General features: G+C 44.5%; 1 protein-coding gene across 1 annotated transcript; it reads right to left on the bottom strand.

Annotated features, from left to right (window-relative positions):
* Positions 1-5,704: 5,704 nt before the first annotated feature.
* Positions 5,705-23,318, bottom strand: LOC119435996 (neuropeptide Y receptor type 2). Its single transcript, XM_037702718.2, has 3 exons — positions 22,884-23,318; positions 13,082-13,498; positions 5,705-5,896 (listed from the first exon to the last, which is right to left on the bottom strand). Exons 1-3 carry the CDS (start codon positions 23,316-23,318, stop codon positions 5,705-5,707), a joined length of 1,044 nt encoding a protein of 347 aa, XP_037558646.1.
* Between the last annotated feature and the right edge of the window lie 572 nt (positions 23,319-23,890).

The following is a 23,890-nucleotide window of genomic DNA, read 5'->3' as shown; positions in this document are numbered from 1 at the left end:
ATTGTTTGAGAATACGGGGCATGGTCTCGACTTTCTTGATTTGAGAAAGATCAAATACGATGAGAAATATCGACAATGAGAAATATTCAATACCCAGTGAATTACTCAAACATGACAGTTCTTTTTGTCCTCTACTTTTGCGTGAGGGAAAGATTGAGAGAGAGAGTGAGGGGGTTGCAATTTTTATGTGAGTGTATACTATCTCGGCTTTATTCTAGAAATAATTACTAAGGAAAGAGTCTAATTAAAGGTGTAGCATTAAATGAAAAGATCATATTAAATAAACGCTTAGACTTTTCAGTTATCTACTTCTTAGTGCATATGTGCGCTAGAACTTTGAACAACATACAAGAAATAACCTTGTTCGCCATTATATGCATTGTATTTCGCATCTGCGCCAAGATTCGCACCATTGTGCGCTGCTAATAAAAATGCCGGCATTGGCTGGTTTCCTCCCGGGGCCTAACTGCGCGCGGTCACAGGTCGATCGAATTTTTTTTTTTTTTATAAAGTGGCTAAGTTTGACTGACCAATGATTGAAGCTTCGCGGTTCATTTCGCCTAAATGAAGCCAAGCTCCTAGCAGTAATCTGATGCTGCCGGCTCTCATGCACCAACGTTTGCACGAAAGTTTCTGGTGATATCAAATCAACTTGAATATCCTGCCCTGTCGATAGTAGATGATGCTGCAACACATGAACAAAACGAACTACGAATCCCGTGTGCCACACTCCTTATCAAGCTTCGCCGCCATGAGAAATGTACACAGCGCTGTTTCAACATTGCCATCATGCTCACATCCGCAAAGGGACATTGCGAAGCATATATGTCGCCGTGTAGTGTAATTTGTCGTTGTTGGAGGTCCCGAAAACGAAGTTCTTATCGCGTTTTTTTTCCGTGCCCGACCGGCGCATTGATTATCGATCTTTCGTTGCTTGCTGTTCAACGCGGAGCATTACTGTGCTCGCGTCGAATGCTTGTGATTGTGCGTGTCTGTGTTTGTATACTCCGCCTAAGAATCGCCACATGATTCGTTCCTGCACCGATCGTCGGCGGTGGCTATCCGCCACACTGCTACACCAGTTTCATTACCGGGCACAAGTTCGCCATAATAATGATGCTACAGAAATTTTGAGAATTGTCTACTAATGCGTAAGCATTCTTTGGCTCGGCTGATACTTCGCTTATGCTTACTAATTTAGCTAGCTCATGCATGTCTACTCACCGCTACCACTCATCTACTATTACACGATTATAACGATTACATGTGTTCACTTCATCAATGATGCATGTATTTTGCAGATATATCGTATCAACTGAGCCGAAACGCCGTCATGACCGTTTTTTTTTTTTTGCCACACTACAGGTTTCCCTCTTCCCATTTTTGTGTTACGACCTTGACGTGGCGAGGACGGCGTCACCAATTTTTTAACGCTACTAATTATCTACTATTACACTATTATCACATCTACCAATCAGCTATTATATCATCTTTTATACTCCGGCAAACCCAAAGCAGGCTTCTTTGCACGCACACCAGTAATGCGAGAGAGCAAGCTTTCAAAGAAAGTAAGCCTAAATGTCTTAATTTCGGCAATTATGCATTCATTTTGCAGATAAAGGGTACGACAATTTTCGCGTTACGGACAGAGTTTGTTGGAGTATTCGCCAAAGAATGCTTACGCATTAAAAAAACTTGGTTCAAGCACCCTCGACTGTTTCACCGCACAATTATACCGTCGCGATCCGCGCGGCAATATGCGGCGTGCTTTGCCTTTCTGATTTCATGCAGGTTGTACCTTGAAGCTCTGCTCGAGGGTTATGCAGTAAAAAGCTCCCCGAAATTTATCGCTCGTCTTTTGCCTCGGTGCATCTGAGAGTCGTCGCCATGTGACACCAGTTTTCACCGTCACCGGTGGTAGCTGAAGGCTAGCAAAATTAAATCACTGTGTGTCCAGTGAGTATGTACACGTCTACAGCTCACAGGACTACTTTGAAAGTACGCGGAAACTTTGTACATGCCTACAAAGTATCAGGTGTCACCTATTCTTTCCGGCTGACACGAGTGTTACGCCATAAATTAAGTTTTAGCAACCTGGCAATACTTTGTTTAGATTCTTTTTTCTTTATATGAATTTAAAGGATAATTTGGCACCTTTGTCGGCACCGGCTACCCCTCTTCACAGGGCTAACAAAACTAAAAGCACGAAAAAACACTGATAAACACTGAAGACAGTCATATATCACGAAGATTTGCGAAGTTCCGCGCACCAGCCAAGGAAGGCAAAGTAGAGAGTAGAAGAATTACACTAAATGAGTCACACACACACACACTTCCGTAAACAAGTGAAAGTGCACAAAAAATTGTGAAGACACGTACGGAAGCTGACATTCTTGCTGACGCATAACTGCACATAGCTCCATAACAGAACACATAACTGCATAACTATATATAACAAATTTGAACGAGAGCAATACATATGCGAGCTCTAGTATTTACGGAAGTGTAATAGTGGGCTCAAGCATGAACATTTAGTACGAGCCTAAGATATTTGTGGTCTCCATTGTTGGCCATGGGCCAAGTATTATTTCTTTTGTCAGAACTAAGGATAAACAGCCTAACACCATTAATTCAGCCTTTAGTCTTCACCTCGCAGTATCTTGTCGCGGGCACTCGATAAGAAGGTGTACATCTTTATCAGCGTGGCCACAATGACACTGCGGAGCGGACTATAGTAACGCATTGAATTCTGCGTAAAAAGCGAAGCGTACATGCTGTGCCATGTCGTAGATGGTGCAGTAAAGTTTGTTATGATGTCTTTGACAGCTCGTTGGCTTCATGTAAGCATCACGAGGATCTCGAAATGTTCCTCCGACTTGTTGCCGGACAGGACGCACTATCGCGATCGCTCTAACATGACGGCCCATTTTCGTAAAACTTGAACGTCGGAGAGTTTCTTCATCGGTCGGCGTTCGACCACACATGGCAGTGAACGGCGTAATAACAGGATGATCACTGCAGCAATGACCAAACCCTAACAGCACTTTTGCGTAAGAGAAATTTTGTAAATACGGGCCCTGGTGTTACACACGCGGATGTGAAAGGTCATCTTCGAAAATTGTCTAAAAATCTATTTCTCTCTCCCTTATTGAATTTCTTCTCGAATATTCTGCGTGGCTGCGAAATCATGGACAAGTGAGAGTGCAATCTGTGTCCCTGAAAGGCGCTGAGGCAGAGCGAAAGCAATGTCAGGCCACGTTGAGTCTATCCGCGCGCAAAGGCATCATTGCTTTCCAAGATCGATACTATGCTCCTTCGATGCGCTCATCGATCGCCCAGGCCTGGACATGATCTATGTATACACCTTTTTTGTTACGTCCAATCAAAAAAAGGCCGCAATCGGCATGTAGCATTTCGGCCGCCTCTCTCGAGTATCTGCTCGAATGCCCGACATACGAAAGATAGCGGGCAGACTGCCTGTCGCCATTCGAACCTTACAAATATACGTCCATTGTCCGTGGTTTTCGGTGCCTGCTCGCCGTTCACAGTCAAATGAAAGCGCGATATCCCAGCCTTGCCCCTATTTCTTGTGGCCACTGGCCTAATACCGTCCTTCGGAATTGTGTTTGTACAACGTATTCTAGTTTGACTCCTTTCATCCTAATTCGTACGTGCTGCATTTTTTTCTATATTGTTTTTCGTCCACGGGTATTGATAGAGCTTTTTGTTTTTTTCTTTATTTCCCGTGAATTGATATTGGCTTTCGGTCAGTTTATTATATGCGTTGTCTGCGCGTTCGAACTTGTACACGTCTCATGCGATTCGTGCGCATGGGTAGCGGGCTAACTGGGGTGCCTTCAGTGCGTTGTATAGGCTACATAATGGTGCTAATATAAACCCGAGATGCCTTGCTGTGCGTGACTTCGCTGCATTCTCTTCTAACCTAGAATATATTTCATGCGACTCATATCGTGTATCCATGTAATCTCATGTTTTCTCAATTATTTTATCCATGTTTGTCCCTCTTCTCTATTTGGCACACTGAGGAGTAATTTGTTTTGTTAATAAGCAATGGTGTTTATCTTGGTATGTGAAGTTGCATTGTTTTCGCAGTTTTCTTTTATCATTAATATTATTATTCCTTTCCTTCTCTCACCGCATAAGTTTTTTTTTATTCATGGTGATGGGATGATTCATTGTTTAACGAAAGTTAACAATGATAATAGCAGGCTGCATTCTTAATGAAGGTTTCATTGCGTGTTCAGCGCGCTGTGGTGTGGCACCGGCTTCCTCAATAAAAACATGGGGATACAACAGACTCGTGTTCTTTTACATTCTAACTTTTTTTTTCATAAGCGCGACATTTCCGTTTCTTTGTGTCCTTCGCCATAAGCTTAGAAAACAAACAGTGTTGTCGCATTATAGCGGGACGGGAACACCGATCCTGTACGGCGCCTTGTTATCTCCCCGTTGTTGCCGAAGGTGATCCTCGCGATGTTATTGCATGTCGTTTCCCCTCGATGTTCTTGGCTGCACAATCAGGTTAACCGCTCGTCGAGGCGGTCGTAAACGTGTGCAGTGGCGTACGTGTTTTTTACAGAGCGCGCGACGACTGCCGGGTATACGGTCGCGCGCTCTGATTGCGTTCGATTCGCCCGATTCGCCAGCAGCCGCCCGCCGACCCACGCCTGCTTTAGGCACGTTAGTTGCGCATCTTGCGTGAACACGCTCAATTCCTGCACACTTTTTTTTGCTCTTAACAGCCTTGCCCCCCGTATTCTAGAGCGTCCCTCCACTTAACAACACTCCTCCTCAGCTGAAGAAAGTTAATACCAGCGCCGCCCCTCTACAGAAGTCGTCACATGCACTTCGCTGACACTCCCCGTCAATTCTTGAGACGCGTAGCGTCGTCTTCAGCGGAGGGGTGGCGTATTCCTCAACATGGCGGAGTGATGGAAAGACTTCGAGTCTAGAATGGTTTGAGAATACAGGGCATGGTCTCGACTTTCTTGATTTGAGAAAGATCAAATACGATGAGAAATATCGACAATGAGAAATACCAAATACCCAGTGAATTACTCCAACATGACAGTTCTTTTTGTCCTCTACTTTTGCGTGAGGGAAAGATTGAGAGAGAGAGTGAGGGGGGTGCAATTTTTATGTGAGTGTATTTTATCTCGAGTTTATTCTAGAAATAATTGCCAAGGAAAGAGTCTAATTAAAGGTGTAGCATGAAATGAAAAGATCATATTAAATAAACGCTTAGACTTTTCAGTTATCTACTTCTTAGTGCATATGTGCGCTAGAACTTTGAACAACATACAAGAAAGAACCTTGTTCGCCATTGTATGCATTGTATTTCGCATCTGCGTCAGGATTCGCACCATTGTGCGCTGCTAATAAAAATGCCGGCGTCGGCTGGTTTCCTCCCGGGGCCGAACTGCGCGCGGTCACAGGTCGATCGAATTTTTTTTATAAAGTGGCTAAGTTTGACTGACCAATGATTGAAGCTTCGCAGTAAAAATCTTGCACCCTGGAGAAGCGCCGTAGCCCATGGCTCTAGCTTTATTTCGAACGCATAGGATTTTTCAATGCGCACCGAAACATAAGTGCCCGTGCGTTTTCTGCATTCCACCACCATCGTAACCGGCCTGCAGCAGCTGCGAATCGTATGCTTGGGAGTAACCTCCTAAGTAGCTCGATCTCATAACCCCTCAGCATTGGGCTTTCGCTCGACTAGCTGTGCCAGCGCGGCCGTTGCATGCGCTGCCTGCAAAGGACCCGCCAGTGTACGATCCGACGTGCTTGCAATGACAACAGGCCGCAAATGTAAGCTGCTGCGTCGTCCCCGGTGCTGCCCTTCGCTGCTACGCGACCGTTCGAGGTTCTCAAGGTACTGAACAGGGCAGGCGAGTGACCAACTAGGTGGTTCTTTTTCACTGTGGCTTCGACTAGGGTTACTGTATGCGTTATACTGTAACTCTAGTTTCGGCCATGCAGTATGCGCAATGCAGCTTCACTCCAAGGAAAAAAATATTAAATTAATAAAAGTAAAATACATAGCGGTTGCCATATGAGTGTGCGGAGGGGGGCATATCCTGGCTATGGTAATCGCAAATGGCTCGCTAGAAACAAACGCCGGCCAAACTGACAGAAGGGCAGTCGTCAGCACTCGGCGATCTCCGTGGTTTCCCTCCTAGCCACAAAACAGACCCAACGCTGCTTTAGCTGCGGTGACCCGACGAGAACCCGCACATTCGGCACGCATGACATCGGTCTACGGCCAATACCATAGCGCAGGCTAACAAACATAAAAAATAGAGCGAATAATACAGAGGAGGAGCACCAACAGTTACTTCTCCTGGCTTCTTTATTTCGGCTTTATTTATCACTTGCCGCGCGTTCTTGAAAGTCTCTCTTGGAAAGAAACTGGCGGCGCCATAAACTTGCCTAGTGTATTTCAGTAATGCAGTGTTTACTGTCAACCTTACGGTGCGGTTCGCATGAACAGTTGGTGTTCGAACTTACAGAGCTCATATGCCACCTGACATGAGAAAGGACACGAAGCCATTTTTCAGTGGCCACGAAGTCACTGTGGCATTATCTGCAAAGAAGGTGCCGACCGAGCTGCTCGTTTAGCACATGTAGAAGACCACCGCCTATCAATCCCGCTGTCTAGACAGATGCTGGCACGCCAATGCACCACATTGGAGTGGAATGAACCACAATAATTTCATGCATGCCCGATTATACACACTGGATCCAACCGTAAACTTTCGCCTCCCACCAAGACCCACCCGAAGAGACGCGATACTTTTGTGTAGGCTATGGTTGCACTGTTAAAAATTTTTTTGTGAAAGAAAAGGAAGAAGTATGGCAAATTTTTTAAACATGTCTTTTCTATTATCGTATTTTTCTGTTATTTCACCACAATATTCTGTTTATTGCTTATGTGTAATATCACAGAAAAAAAGTTGTTACATCATTTATTACATTAGGGGAGCAACTTTTACTCCCCTCATTACAGCAGCGTTTATGTAATTCGAAAGAGTCAAATGCTGGGATGTTCTTGTAACATATCATACATGTACAGATGAGCACACTACGTTGAACATATGAGATGCGACCACTGTCAAGACACCTGGCTCCAAAAGACACGGCACTACGCGACACATCCAAGTATCCACTCTACGAGCTTACATATAGTCATGATCTGAGCGGCATGGTTCGCCCTTATTGCAGCTGTATTTTATTCAGAAACTAAGACCAATTGACTCGCGCATACGACATCTATCTGCCTACTGTAGCGTGGCTAGTGTAGTTACACGCAAATGTTAATGATAAAGTGTTGAGGACACATTTTTCGCTTTGCTGTATGGGGACCAATTCCGTAAAAAAACAAGAAAAATTATGTCTTTGACCATAAACAGAAAAATTTTAATAGAATAATATATGTTTCTTCCATTGAAAGAAATTTTCTGTAGTAGAAATATACATTTTCCGTTATTTCTTTCACATTTATTTTTTACAGTATGGGCGTCGCGTTTAATAATGCTCACGCGTCGCGCACAGGGATGGCCGACACCGCAGTCTGTGGCCGTTGCGGTTGCGGTGGCGAGGAAACAATGCGTCATGCTCTGTGCCAGTGCCCGCAGTACAGTGTGCAGAGACAATCGTTTTCCGTTCTGCTCAACCAGTTGGACGAACAGTCTCTGTAGGGAGGAAGAATGCTAGAACATCGACGGGACTTACCATCGCATCAGAAGGCCGCGCAAGCACTACTGTGCTTCTTGAGATTCGCCGGTCAATGTTAACGCCTCTAATTGGAACGCCCTTCCTATTACCTCTTTATTATTTTTTTAATTATTATTATTATTTGTCTCTCTCCCCGTCCTCTTGCCAGCCACTATTTCCTCCACCCCAGTGCAGAGTGGCAAACCTGAAACGCGCATCTGGTTAACCTCCCTGCCTTTTCTCTCTCTCTCTTGATCGCTAGAGCCCAAGATTCCGTTGCAGCTGCTTCTCGTTGTTTCACTTGCGACACATTGTGTTACCTCCCTTAGATGTACGTCATGGCAACAATAACAATAGATCCCAATAAACTCCAGCCTGCCTTGAATTATCTAATTAGACTCATCCACGCAGGAGGTGCTCGTTTGTCTCCAGTAGCGCACCCATTTGCCTGCATTGTCTCTGCAATTACAACGACCGGAGGACGGGCAGTGTTGCGGAGCATAGGTGCATGGTGTGAGGATGTCTGTAGAAACAGTTAAAGAAGTAACACGTGCCATGTGTACCTATTTTAAAAAAGAGACATTCTTATAGTAACTACAAGCAAGAGAAGCGGGCCGTTTCCTGTCGGAGTTTCGCGCGACGTAGTACGTGTAGCCAAACTAGGTGAGCACTTCGCGGAAATATATTTCGAAGAAACACATTTACACTTTGCCTGCTGAAACGTGCTATCGGTTGCACTTGCGGCATTTTTACAGTTCTTCAACTTTTTTTTTTCGTTTTTTATCACATACACACCCTAGACACGATTTTAATGCAGTAAAAAGGTAGCAGCTGCTGTGGCTGCTACGTTTTTACTTTTTTTTTCCTTTTTTTTATATTTCTGCTACGAAAGTACACCCATCACGTGTGCGCACAGTGCGTCAAGCGTAGTTCATTCGGCGCTTTAATATTTCATTTAGCGTTTAGTTGCAGGTTATTCTTGCGTAGAGCTGAAAATAGAGCCTCTTCATAGCGTCCACTACGCCTGCCTCCACGTGGATTTCTCACCCCCCCCCCCCCTCCCCCTCCCCTAGCCACACACCTCCCTCGTCTTGATTCGAGCGGTATACTTAGACGCTCCTATAATTTGGGCACCGTTCCAGAGGAATGTGGAGCGTAACTCGCTTCTTTCGCTCTCCGGCTAAAAGCGCGTAAATTAGTGCTTCTTAGTTTCTTAAATTGCTGTGGTTGCTGCGCATATTCGCCACGCATCCTGGTCGTTGCAGGCATACACTATTACGCATGCAAGGGTGTCCAACACAGTAAAACCAAGCCATGAACTTTAAGCTATGCATCTCCTGCGGCTAAAAGCCTTAGCAGTCTTACATTGTTATAACTTGTTTGATTAACTTTAGCAGCATCTTCTTTTCCATGTTGTTGTTGTTGTTGTTGTTGTTGTTGTTGTTGTTGTTGTTGTTGTTGTTGTTGTTGTTGTTGTTGTTGTTGTTGTTGTTGTTGTTGTTGTTGTTGTTGTTGTTGTTGTTGTTGTTGTTGTTGTTGTTGTTGTTCGACCACGAAAACGGACAAACTCTACCTACATATCCTCACTGCAACATATATACGCCGTCAAACCAGCCCCATTTCTTTAATAAAGCGAAAAGCTTTCTTGAAGCTTTCGGCGATTCGCTTAAATTGACAATCATCGTCGATGGTTCCTGCAAAAATTTGTTTTCGAAAACGTACGCCGTTATGATAAAAATAAGTCAGCATATTCAATAACTAAATACGAACAGATTAGTTGTCACAAAAAAAAAAAACACTGCCTTCTTAGTAAGCGAAGGCACTAAAGTGGTAGATAGTCATATTCACTACCTGCTGAAGCTAGTGAATAACACTAACTATATGGTTACTGTGGTATAAAAGTTACAAACAGAGATACGGTGCCTCAGAAATGCTGACCAACGTTTCGATAGGAGTACCTATCTTCGTCTTTGACGAAGATAGGCCCACCTATCGAAATGTAGGACAGCCTTTCTGAGGTATCTTATCCATGTTTATAACCTTTATACCACAGTGTGATAGTCCATCTGTAGGCCCCCTTCCTAATTTTTTATAACTATATGTTAGTAACCGTTTGTCACGATATTCACTAACTTGGTAGTAAAGTTACTAACGCGACCGTTACTAACTACATTTAAATTTTGTCATTACAATGTGCCCCGTAATGCTGTTTAATATCTTATTCAAAACAAATTCTGTTGGCTACTCAATCTATTAGTGATTATCTGATATATATTAATGCCCATTACCATGCATAATTTCTTTGTTCAAATACCGCTTTTTTTTCTCTATTGTGCTGAATTTAGCAATCATGAACAGTTATTCCTGAAGTATCTGCAGTATACCAGGGGCGCTATAACGCAAAATGATTCCAAACTGTTTTGATTCCAATTTCTGCAATCAGCCTCCACGATTGGTCCAAACATTTTCGGGCCACTCCCAACTTCGCCTGTCAGTCACGCAACGTCACGAAAACCGCGAAAACTCACCACGTCAAATTGACGTGTACGCGAAAAAAATGCATTAATATGCCGAACAAAACTGAATTTTTTTTTAAATAGCCACACACTGCCCCGTTCCGAAAGGAATAGAAGATGGCTGACCGCCGATCGCTCAGGCCCTCGCTACTCGCACCTGTCGGTGAGCATGTATTTATTTGCGCATTATAAACCTTTTTGCGTGGCAGTTAAACGTTATCGAGCCCTTTCGGCATGCATACGACATCGCTCTGCCAACTCTTCCTTGCTGAGGATCCGTTTTAGCGGCATATTTATCCTTCCGTTGCACGCCGCCACGATTCCACGATTTTCGACCAGCCACCGCAAGCTAAGTAAGGCGAAGCGGACCAATTGGAGAAGCCCGCACCACCCTCTTCATGCGGTTATCTATTTTCACTGTGCTGGCTCGGCCCCATCGAAACCCTCTCCACTAGAGCGTGCTCCTCGTCTCTTGTCACCCAATTAGATAAGAAAAACCGCTGAGTGTAGACAATGTTATTGGTTTTGAAAGCGAACAAAGGTGACATCCTATAAACGAGGAGAGTGTTTGATTGGGTTGTTCAGACAACGCTGCGGGTCACCGCCCGATACTTGCGTCGGTGGTTACGTAAATTTGACGTCAGGAGTTTGGAATCAAAACAGTTTGGAATCATTTTACGTTATAGCGCCGCAGGTGTTTTTCAGGCGTTGATGGGAAACCAAACCTATAATTAACTTTCGATGAGAAACGAATCTTGACGCTTTGACGATACAATAGAACGGTGGTAATCGGAAATGCTACACATCTAGTCCTACTAGAGGCGTAATGTGTTCAAAAAAAAACGCAAAAATGCAAGAGAAAATGTCGAAGGCTTGAGGGACACGTATGACGTCGTGCATCTGATTCCACGAGAATTTCGAAAGCGCGTAAAATCTTCCCAATGATCTTGCGCCGGCTAACTATTCCTTCATGCGCTGCTTAGGTGAATTATGGTATACCGACAGGAAACCTTTCATATAAGCTCGATTATTAGTTACCTAGTGAAAGTCACTAGGGAAACCTTTCTAGCTATAATAACGGCAGCACTTACTAAATTTGTAATCTCCGGCCTAGTACAGAGCTAGTAAGAATGTAGTAATGTACACGTGAAATTAGTAAATGCATGCATTTAAAGCTATTTACTAACCTTACTTGTAATAGTGTAGGTCTCTTCGATTTCGCTAAACATTTCTGAACCAGCCCTTGACAGTGCTATGTGCGGCATGCACCGCACAAGTTCACGTTGTGGGAGGACAGCGCGGCAACTATGTGCGGCGCATTCATTGTAAACAAAAAGAAAAGTGCAGTGACGGACATGTTTTGTCGTCGTGGGTAAGCCTTCTCGGCGAATGCGCACGCAGAAATGGCAACGGTATTTTCGTTTCAGTATCTCAATCATCTCTTTTGTGGTAGTTATACTACACTGTGGCAGCGAAGCAGTGGCCATGAATGCCACTTTTTCTTCAGAACCCTCATACCAAAAGAAAGCAGTTCAAACGAAAGGAATTTAACACGTCGCTAGCCTTTCCAGACGTGTCCTGATGGCAATCTAGGCCTCTTCACAGCAGCTGGGCTGTCTGTCGTAACCAAATCGGGAGACATTTCCGTCCGCGCGTACGACTAATCAAACAGTGTGGTGCCATGTTGTCTACTAGCAATAGCTTGTAAGACGCCTGCACTTCTCAAAATAGAGAGTATAGAGAGGAAACATAAACTTGTGCTCGACTGCTCCTGCACGAAGTCAAATCGAAGAGCGCTGCGCAGGCGGCGCGTGCTGCAATGTCAAAGCTTGAAGAGGACAGAGGGCGGTCAAGTCGAAGCGACCAAATATAACGATTCCAATCACTTGATTATATTTCTTTCCGCCATCCGGCTCGTCCTGCTGATACTGTAGTACGAACTCCGCTCAGATTAGTGACGAAGCACAGAAAAAGGAGGAAGAAATATAATAAAATGATTACACTATCTCGGCGATGTTTTCGATTAGCTCATTGCGTAGCGCGCAGGCGTTCTGTCATCTATGAGGGTTGTGTAGTCACATGGTCACGTTGCCAAAGTGCATCGAAGAGCGTGAAACCGCATTCATCTTAGAAAACGACGACCAATCGAAAAATAGTGCTTCGTGGTGTTTCGTGGTTAATTTGTTCTTCTTTAAATTTTAAAAACACTTTAAACGCATAACGGAGCAAGTGTGGAACAACGGTTGGGAATTGCCCCCACAAATCACCATAAAAGTTCACAAAACCTATGGCTTTACGGAACTAATTTGTATTCTGAGTGCTTCCTTAATGCGCTGAATGATTGTTTCCTTTAGCAGTATCGTTTCACAGTTCAACCAGTTTTAAGTTGCTGGCTAATTTATAGACGCATGAAGCACTGTCTTATCGGCTGGTTAAAACTAATACGATAAAGTCTTACGGTCACACACCTATCAATACGCAAACTGTGTCGTGAAAAAGGCTTGGTTTTACTTAGTGGGTCACCCTGCCGCTTCTGGCGAAGCCTCAACATCGATAATAATGGCCTGTAACATATCCCGTGGGAAAATGTCAAAACCTCATCTACGCACATGTGAACGCAATCTTTTGTGCATTGCATTTACCGAAATTAGCTGGAGCCAACGACCCCAAACGGAAAAGAAGCTCTGGCCACGTTCATTATCTCACGGACACCTGCTTTACTTCCACAAGGCATGAATTTAAGTTGGCACCTCACGGTGCACAAGAACGTGTTTGAGCCAGAGTGTGCCGTGGTCGTCATCTCGTGTCTACGCAGAAGAGAAAGCGCTCACCTTCTTCTTGTTCCTGACGACGATGGCGTCCCGCACGGACTCCGGGTTTCCAGGGATGGTGGAGTCCTTGAGCAGGCGGCGAATGCGCTCATACACGTAGCAGATGACCAGCAAGGGCGCGAAGTACTGCGAGCAGACAAGCGCGTTGTTGTAGATGCGCCAGGCACTGGGAGGCAGTGCCACGTTGTGGCAGAAGGGACGCGTGCGCTCGCCCGTGCGTTCGTCCTGGACCAGGGTGACACGCAGCGCCACTGCGTACGGCGCCGCCGCCATGGCTGATGCCACCCAGATGACGCCGATGAGGACGCGCGCCGTCAGGCGGGAATTGAGACGCGCCTTCAGCGGTATCGTGATGGCCCGGTACCGGTCCACGGCAATCGCCGTCAGCGTAAAAATGGACACGTTCACCGACAGCACCTGCAAAAGCGCCGGAAGGACGAAAGAAAGGCAAGCTGATGGCTACCGGCTAGTCAAAGGAGTACTAAGTCGAGCAGAATCCGCGATCGCGTAACTACGGGAGCAGAAATGTGCCTGCTTAATAAGTAGTCATCCTGGCTGTTTGCTTACGCCCCCCATGTGGGCGACCGTACTCGCAGATTGCTCTCGTGAGGTTCAACGAAGTGGAGCCTAGTTGGCACTGCATAGCACTTTTGCAGCAAGTGAACGTTCGCCAAGGCCCTTTCACACCTGCTCCTGTGCACCCCCACTGGAAAGCGTCATTGGACGGAATGTTCCCCTTACCTCTCACTGTACCTCGGGTGGGCCAAGTGAAAGCACAAGAGAGATTTAAATTTGGGCCCCAGCAAAACCCAAGCAGACTTTGGGTTCTTGGGTATCGTGCCCGTGCCAAGACGTGCCTTGAAAATTTAAAATACACTTCACCACACCTGCTTTCGAAAGCGAGGGCTTCCGAAAGGACTCGAAAGGAGAAGAGGGCACCTGCGCTTTCTTCTCAATCTCGCAGTGACACAATTAAGTTTGTTAGACATATTGTGGATAGCATTCGTGTGGATGCGAGAAACACTGGGGCGAGACAAATAGCCCTTTCACCTTGCCAAACTAAACTTTTGTATATCACAACACCACTAGCCCCTTTTAAAATTACTCTTTAAGAAAAAAATGAAAACATTTATTATCGATACTGTTCCAAAAAACTTACAGTGACTTAAGTATCCTTGCGTGATTTGAATGCGAACGCATCATGACTTCTCTAATTAATTGGTTACGTCCATAATACGTGACGACATACATTGTCACGTGTCCTTCACAACTCTACCTTAATCCCCCTTATTCCACCTTAATTCCCCCTTAATCCACTTTATTCCTACTTAATCCACTTTAATCCACCTTATTGCACTTTATTCCATCTCAATCCACCTTGTCGTAATTTGTACCAACCTTAATTCACTTTAATTCACCTTCATTCACCTTACTTCACCTTAATTCACTTTACTCCACCTTAAGTCACCTTATTCTAAGTTGTTCTAACTTTAATTCGCTTTCCTTCACTCTAATTCAACTTAATCCACTTTACTTCACTATAATTACCCATACTTACTGCTAATTAACAATGTTATACCATTTACTATCTTCTGTATTACTACTCGCGTCATGCAAGACGCCGATGACGTCACATTAACGCACGCCCTAGGCACACCTCTAGTCTGCGTGCTCGTGTAGCACCCCGGAGGCCCGGGTTCGATTCCCACCCAGGCCCAAATGCACGAAATTTTCATTTCAAATCCATTGATTTACTTTTTTTACGGGAACCTTCCTGCGAGATTTGAAGTCAATCCGAGCATTTTTTGGACGTGTTTTTACTCTTTGCGCCGTCGGTCGTTTTTGGTACCATCGCTTGATCATGCCGGATTTTGTGCCTCATGGGACATATAATACTTTCGTATTATTAATTCAAATGTACTAGTTGATTTAGCTCCTTGACTTGTGATTATCCACTTGACCATGATGCCCCTCTGGCGTCTCGAACAAAACGCTGGCAAACGCATAACAAAAGCACCTCCTGTATCCAGAATCGCGTAGGGCTTTTTTTGTCAAATTCCTGACACCAAAGTTTAACATCTAAAGCTTGCAAGCTCTCGAGGCGCATGCTGTCGGTCAGCCTCGAAGAAACCACATTACACGCAACAATTACAAGGACTCTAGTTCCTTTACGCGCGAGCATGGAAGAAAATTTCCTTCGACGAACGGAGCTCTATATTCCGCCGCTCTTCTGAACTCGGCGTTGGAAGGCACTTCTTGCAACACACTGCGCCAAATGCGAAGAATTCTGGGACCTCGTGTCGAGTAAGGTTTGTACATCTACGATTTGAATGTCCGTCTTCTTTTTTTCTTTTTTGATCTCAGGTAGCCAAAACTCACACCTTGCTTATATCGAAGCATGCCCGCAAACGTTGCCGAGTATCCTCTTAAGCATGCCTTATAATTCGAACTCTATTCCTCCTTCAGAAACAACGCGTACGTGTTTGTTTTCTTCCAGAGCTTTTCACTTGACAGGCAAATCAACAGCACACCAAATGGAACCAAGAAAGCGCGGCAGGCCGGACATTCAGCCTTAAATTGCTGACACTCCTTCGTTCTCTAAAGGAGGAACAGTATGGTATGACACTCGCGAAAAGTACATAGGATGGGGAAGGCGGGAAGGGCTCTCTATTTTTCCCAATTTCTCGTGTCTCCAACAAACGCCAGTTTGTTTCATGTTCCTGAACCTGTAATGGAGAGCGCCGCTTTATATTGCAGGAGCAAAACATTGCGCTTCCTTTTCTGTATCATCCTGCTACGAAATAGTTCTGCTAGAGCAGCCAGTGCGATGTGGAAGAATCGATTCCAGAAAATTTGTCAAATATATACGTATATGTGCTATGTTAAGCTTATTGCGTAACGTTTTTTTTTTTCTTTTACTTTTATTTTTCAACGGCACTTAAATGATGGATATTGGGTTAGGTATGCCCGTCCATCCTTTCCATTAAGTCTGTCATTACGCAGTTTATTTATTTATTTATTTATTTATTTATTTATTTATTTATTTATTTATTTATTTATTTATTTATTTATCGAATACTGTCCACCCCCGACTGGGGGTCATTACAGGGAGGGCAAAATAAAAATGAAAAAAAAAAAACACATCATCTGAAGAAACAGTCTATACATATAAAAAAAAGCACTGCATGCGTGGCAATACATGACCACAGCGTGTTCAAAAGCACAGCCATCATCTGAAGCAACAAAAGACTTGAGTAAGCGCTTCTTTATTTCATTGCATACGGAAAAAAACGATAATCCAAACGTGTCACTACGGGCATTACATGGCTGAAAAACATAATCATGATTTATTAGCGGATTCTGTCTTCCTGGGGCTTGTATATGTTTATGTTAATCAATTTGAATCTTAGCTTTCATTACCTCCAATTTTTTTCTTAAGGAACCACAATTTTTGATGAGAAATCTTACATACGTTAGCTATATGATCATTCCAGGTTAAGTTGTGTGTTATTGTAACTCCTGCGTAGTTAAATCGATTTGTATTTATCAACAAGTAGTTGCCTTTGTAATAGGAAAACGTATTAATTGCCTTTCTTTTAGTTATGTGAGTACAGGTTGACTTTGTACGATATAATTAACTTCCATGTTTCATTTCTCACACCATATGCTTAAATTCTGTAAACATTTATTAATATTAAGCTGATCCTCCTTATCAGCAACAGGGGCCAGATTCACAAAGCTTTTCTTTCGTAAGGTCGCTTCGCGTTTTGCTGGCCGCCTTCGCTAATGATATGTCTGGCACCCGGATTGGCTAAAATTCTTTGTTACGAAAAATCCTAGCGTAAGAAGTTTTTTATGAATTCGGGCCCAGGAGCGTAAATTAGGCAGTCATCGCCAAAAAGGTTTAAGCTGTACGTTAGGTTCTGCAATTGTAGAAATAACATTATAATAACGTAATAACATTAGGAATAACAATGAACCTAGTACGGAGCTTTGAGAAACTCCTACCCGCCGCGGTTGCTCAGCGGCTCTGGTGTTGGGCTGCTAAGCACAAGGTCGCGGGATCCCGGCCACGGCGGCCGCATTTCGATGGGGGCGAAAACACCCGTGTATTTAAATTTAGGTGCACCTTAAAGAACCCCAGGTGGTCCAAACTATTTCGCAGTCCCCCACTACGGCGTGCCTCGTGATCAGATCGTGGTTTCGGCACGTAAAACCCCACAATTTCTTTTTTTTTTTTTTTCGAAACTCTAGAATATACTTTTAATGTACATGACGTATATCCATCCATTTTCACTACCTGTGTGCGGTAGTGAAAATGTTGTCACCATCGTCAGCTCGTCGTCGTTATCTTATAGTCGTCACGTCATTCCTCAACCTCAGCATCAACCTCGACATACAGTGAAGAAAAAAAATCACCAGCCCTTCCCCTGTCGAGAAAAGGGGGGTAAGCGAAGCTTGTCGTATGTGTATCTGACCTTCGTGGTGATTTTCTTTCTTTCTCTCTCTTTCTCTCTCTCTATCTATCGTTCTTAATTTCTCTCTATTTCTTTTTTCTCTCCCTCTCTATTTCTCTCTCTTTCTCTCCCTCTCTTTCTTTCTCTTTCTCTCTTTCTTCCTTTCTCTCTCTCTTTATTTCTATCTTTCTCTCTATCTTCCTTTCTTCTCTCTCTCTCTCTCTTTCTTTCTCTTTTCCTCTCTTTCTTTATCGCTCTCTTTATCTCTTCTCTTTGGTCCCTGGTATGTGCCAATGATCTTGGACTCTCTCTTCACTATCGCCAGGATCGGCCCACTTTTCAGCGTGACACCACCACCACCACCGCCGCCGCCGAAACTTGTGAGCCTATAACGCTTCGCTTAAAACAAAACTCCGCCCACCACCAGTGTTCGACATCGTGCCTCTGCGGCAACGCGCATTTTGAAGTATAGAGTGCTCTATCGCGCAGGCGCAGCAACTCGCAATTTATACGGGGTTTTTGCGCACCACGCAGACTCGAAGTGATGGCATCTGTGCCCGTATTTCGTAGGCTATTTACTGTAGCGCACGACGACGGCTTTGTAGGCGTACAAAAGAGAACTTGCTATTGAGAAGATGGCGGTGTTCGTCGCGAGAACCTGCTTCTGAGCCCGTTAGTTCAAAGTCAAAGAATCGCTGAATTCTGCTGATTTTTTTTTTCCTCTACGAAAAACGCGCAATTACAATTTGAGCGCTCAATTCAGTCCGCACATCAGCGACGGGTGACCGAATCCGCATGGACGCAGACAGACATCTGAAGATGTAACAAGTTTGCCTTCTGCCACCTGATCCGTAATTACAACGGATCAGCGCTAGAGTCCTTCTCCTGTCTGCCCGAAATCAACAAATGAGTTCAACGAATGAATTGAAGCGAAAAGAAGCTCCCACGACAACAGAGACTTGCCAAACCTGCGTATAACGGCGGTGTGGCGACATCTGAGCCAATGGCGAAGTGCAAAAGGAATGAAAAATTAAATGGGTCGCTACAATATACAGCCCTCATATCATGAATATTCTTTTCCCCCCGGTTTTATTCATTTTTCTACAGTTGGTCCCTCCCGGTGGCCGGCACCGGCAAGAGCGAGGAAGTGGTTTTGCGCTAGGCAAGGACGAATGGCGAAACAATCAAGTGGAAAGAATCGTTGCAATACACAGTATCCGAATTTCTCACATGAATTGAGTGGGACTAGCACTTGGGGCTGTTAACGCGACACATTTTTTCGAGTGAATAAATTCGCCCATGGTTAAAAAGCTTCCTCGCAAGTCGTCGGATAACGAGTGAATGACGCCTGCGCGAAACGTCTTACCTTTGTCCCTCCACAATTTATTGTGCCGGAACTTGCTGTCACCTGCGGGAAGCTTTTTACCCGTGGGTAAAGTTGGCCGTAGGTAAATTGATCACATGCTCCCGTAAGATAACCACTGCGACAATATGAATGAAGTTTGCTCAGTTTAAAAAGGTGTACTCTTAGCGACTGTTTAATGTTTGGAGCAGATTCCTGCTTTGGTCTCTCCTGTCTTTCATAACCGTGGAACTCTTACACGTCAATTCTAAACGCTCAAGCGTTAACTCTAGAAAACAAAGCACGTCTTCCCCCTTTAAGCTGTCAAACAAGTTTTAGGCTAGAGAGCTGCGATAAGTCGTTCTCGAGCCAGATACAGAATATTGATGCCCAAGGCTATTTACAATTTATTTACAGGGAAGCTAACGGAGGCCAAAATGGCGACGCTATATCAAGCGGGAACACGTCGTCTTTCTTCTCCTCAGTGCAGCCACACGGTGGCGGCTGTTCCGTATCTGTGATGCGACAATTGGCCGATGTCACGTATGAATGCATCCCCGCCGACCTCTCGGTGTCACCGTCGACTGCAAGTGACATCGTTCCCGTGGCGAGACTAAAGCCATGCCACACACCTTTCCCCGCGGATGTGTAGCTCATGTTGACCGCTAATAAAAGACGAAGACAGAGAAAGAAAAACACAAAACGACGCCCGTGTTTTTGTTTAGATTTTTCTTTCTCTGTCTTCGTCTTTTATTAACGGTCAACATGACAAGCAGTAAACTTATATTCATTTAGTCCTGAAAGTTCCGTCAAATTTGGGGGAAGAAAATTTGGAGGTCTGAACAAGAAACAGTCCCTATAGAAACAAACTCTTTGAATGCGACAAATGTCATTCAACTAGGCCCAACCGTTGCCTGATGCTATAATTTGTGAGTTTCACATGTATTTGAATATGGAAGACTCCGAGGCTAAGGGCTATGCTTTACACCCCGGGACCAGCTTCTATATCCCTATTCAAATAGGTGTGAAACACAGAAAGGCAGATACACAGATAGGCAGAAACACAGATAAGACAAACGCAGAACCAATTTGAACGAAATTTGATGCACTTAAAACAGAAACATCATTTCTCTGCAATCTAGGAAGAATAATTTTGATTTAGGCCCGCGTGCTTTCTACAAACGATTGCCGAAAATTGTAAAGTATTAAAAAAATGAGGCACAAGGTAATAGACCCGTAACTATGCACCAAAAACAGATATTTCAGTTGCGTAAATTGCATATGTGACAGCATCTGAAGCGGAATAATTTTTCCATGAGTTTACAGCTTATACATATAATTTTTCCGGTGTTTACGACGGCTTTGCATACTTCATGCTCATAAATTTGTGGTAAGCTTTAAAGCGGTGCATAACAAATCAATATTGTCCGCTTTATATGTCTCAATAATGGCGTTTATTGAATTGTAACATCGTTTTTTTTTAATTGCAGAGTTACATAATTGTAAACCTGATGCTTTGTTGTTGTTGTAGTTGTTGTTGTTGTAATAATCATCCCGAACCCCATTATCCCGAACCACCCCGACCGGGCAGGCCCTTCACGTGGCGGAAGGCGTTAGTGAACAAAAATTGAATTTCTCAAAGTCAAATCCATCACAAAAATTGTAAAGTACGACTTAACCACAAACTACATACGTGATAACGTCGGGTTGTAATTTCAATATACGAGAAAGAAGCCTGATAAGCAGCCACGGATATTTGAATGCTATCGTGTTCCACTCTTAAAGGCGAAGCTTAAGCGTCCTCCAGATTTTTACCTTTCCTTTCAATTGCAACAATCTTCATCAAATTTGGTTGCAGTGGATACCGAGCGAAATAAATTCTCATTTTCCGTGTATTTATATAATAGCTGTTGAGGTAAAGCTTCCTTTCAAGAAGACATCCCACACTTACGTGGTCCCCGCGCCGCCCTTCGAGAAGGAGTGATGCGGTGAGGGAAAACTGAAAAAAAAAAAAAAATCGCCGCGCGCTTCCCGGAGTCTCATAAAATTTACATTGTACCCGAAACGTCCTCACGAAAAACGAAATGAAAATTTGGTTAAATAAACAATCAGCAACGCTTCGCTACAGCCCCACATTTAACGAGCTATAGGTCAAAAGGAGCATTATCCGGTTGTCCAGCAGGAAGGATCGGCTGAACAGCGAATTCGGCAAAAAAAAAAGAAAAGACGACGCGACTCCTCAGTAATTGGTGGGAAAACGTGACAGAACGACAAATTGGTATAAGCAGTGGTATCGAAATACGGTAAGCGGCAATGCGTATACGCGGTACGTATACATCTAAAGGCAAAGCTGCGCGTCCTCGTCACTGCCTATACAGAACCCTTACGCATCTCTTTCATGTGATTCAGGCTATCAAGTTCGGCCTACTTCTATCCCACAAAAGGATCACAGCGGCATGCTTTTAGACCACCTCCTTGCGTTTTGCGCGCACAACAAATGGTGTGCGCGAAACATCCTTTCTGTCTCGATTTCTGTAATCGGAGAAGACAGCTTTGAAGCGCATTCGAATCGGTGCTGTGTTTGCGGAACTGGCACGTTTATAAGTTCACGAAAAGAAAAATGGCATGGAGAGTTAAGCAAGCCAATGCGGCGCAAAAAACAAAAAAGAACAAAAAAAGTGAGAGCGTGAAGGCGAAAAGAAGAAAGTGGCAGGAGTGAGGCCAGCGCTTAGTGTTGCCACTCACATTCTCACTTTTTCTTTTTTTTGTGTGTGTGTGTGTGCCGTGGCTAGAGCACCCAAGTGTGCACACCGAACGTGAATATACATATATTGTACATATTCAGTGAGTACAATACATATTCCTTGAATATATGTATAATGTCATTGTTCTGAAGAGTAACGCAGCTCGACTGAATAATATTTGCTGTGACACGTAGAATTTGTTGCAATAAGCAGAACCTGTTAGCAGAGAAGTTTTCGCAGGTGACGACTGAAACGGGAACGACAGAAAATCATTTAAACGAGAACAGCCGATACAGGTGATTATACTCGATTTGCGTTGCAACATGTATCCTCAAACGTGTTATGTCCTCAAAAACTAAACGCCCGAGACTGATTCGCACCATATACAGACACACTGACACTGAATAGCAAATACACCTTTTAGTGCAGTTTAATTCGTTTAGGTATTTCGATACTGCTTCACTTGCGAGCGGAAAACAACAGCTTTGAGTGCATTCTTGAATGCGTCAAGCGTATGGCCCTCTCTTTTCTTTTTTCCATTTCCGGACGCGTTCTAAGTCACCACCATTCGAGGGTCAACGTCTCTCAGAATGCCGTTCCTTGGCGTTTCAGTTATACGACGCGAAGCTAGACTTTTCTCCTAATGGGTCTGCGGTAGTTTTATCTCACTGCACATTTATAACAAGGCTTTCACGGTAGAGCTTTTTTCCAACTGTCAAATTTAAAATGCGTGAGGAATTACAGAGCTGACGATAACAGCAAACTGGCGCAAGAAGAAAATACTTTACCCAACTTCGGAAAGTTTTCGGCTCCATACCACGAGCTGGACTTCCCCTCCTCTAGAGACCGATCACTCTGCACAGGTAGGCCACGGGTTTTGAAATCATTGACACGAAGTCCCATATACAGGTGAGTATGTAAAGCATCGTGTCAGTATTTTCCCATTCTTGTTACACGACAAGTTCTCCGTATATAGAAGACGTATAACTTCTCAATTGAGGTCACGGGAAAGCTCTGGTATTTAGCGATATCCAGTCCAGAGCATTCCCGTAGTCTCGACACTGCTACTCGCTCAGGGAGACTTAGCTGCGGCTGCTTGTTTACGCACCCCCATTACAGCTGACCCGCACCTTTTTTATTTCTCATTGCAAGCGCTAGTGCGCGATATATATATATATATATATATATATATATATATATATATATATATATATATATATATTCTCTCTCTAGCTCGTTCCACCGGGTAGGTCGCTGACCTGTATGAAGGGGCAGAAAGCGCACATGAAGCGCGGCAGGAGCCACCGCTGGAGCAGCGCAGCCTGGAAGTGGAACGGGATGGAGAAGAGGCCGATGATGATGTCGCTGATGGCCAGGTTGGCGATCAGGTAGTTGGTCTCGGTGCGCATGCGGCGCGATGTGGCCACGATCCAGAGCACGAACGTGTTGCCCACCACTGCCACCAACGAGATGGCACCGTAGCAGACGGACAGCAGCACTATCACCTCTACCGGCACCTCGTAGAGCCTGTCCTCGGCCACCGAGGAAGACACCGAGGCCTCGGCGCCAACCTCGCTGTCAGCCGGATTCGTTGACGGTGAGCCCCAGCTCACGTTGAGTGTCAGGGTATCGCCCTGCCCGTACAAGTACGGTTCATAGTCCGTCGGGCGACTCAGCAGCAGCGAAGAAGCCATTTTTTTTTTTTTTTTCCTTGTGCAACTCGGAGAAAAAAAAAAAAACTGGGGAAAGTCTACACCACCGTTGCCATCGTAGTTTTGCGTCTACTGTTAAGAGTTCAGCAAAAGGACCAAAAGAGCTCTTCTGACCGTCGAAGCCACTGGTCCCTCGCACTGCACAGTTCTCGGTGACGTTGTCGACGACGCGTGGGGTCGAAGGTAGAGAGACGACCGTAAACTCACGGAACCTCGTAGTTTGTGCGCAGCGCTCTTGTCCAGTTTCCCTTTTCTGTTCGCTTCACTGCTGCACCTCGTGCAGCGAACTAGCAAACGAAAGTAGGTGTAGATGTCGATCCTTGATATACTAAAGTAAATGAACCTCCTACTCTATTGCTATCGTCGTCGTCGTCGCTTCGTTTGGTTCTTCGTCTTCGTTTTGGTCGTCCGGATTGTGCGCGTCGCTTCATCCCATTTGAAGAAGGGAGAGCGAATTCGTAGCGTCTGAGAAATAAAAATGGAGAAAATAAAATGTCCCAGGCACTGTGCCTGTTGAACTGGAAGCTGTCCGCACGACTTCGCACGACTTCCAC

This window comes from Dermacentor silvarum, chromosome 1 (genome assembly GCF_013339745.2).
Source record: "Dermacentor silvarum isolate Dsil-2018 chromosome 1, BIME_Dsil_1.4, whole genome shotgun sequence".
In the NCBI taxonomy this organism is placed as follows: domain Eukaryota; kingdom Metazoa; phylum Arthropoda; class Arachnida; order Ixodida; family Ixodidae; genus Dermacentor; species Dermacentor silvarum.
This window is presented reverse-complemented; position numbering and strand designations above follow the sequence as displayed.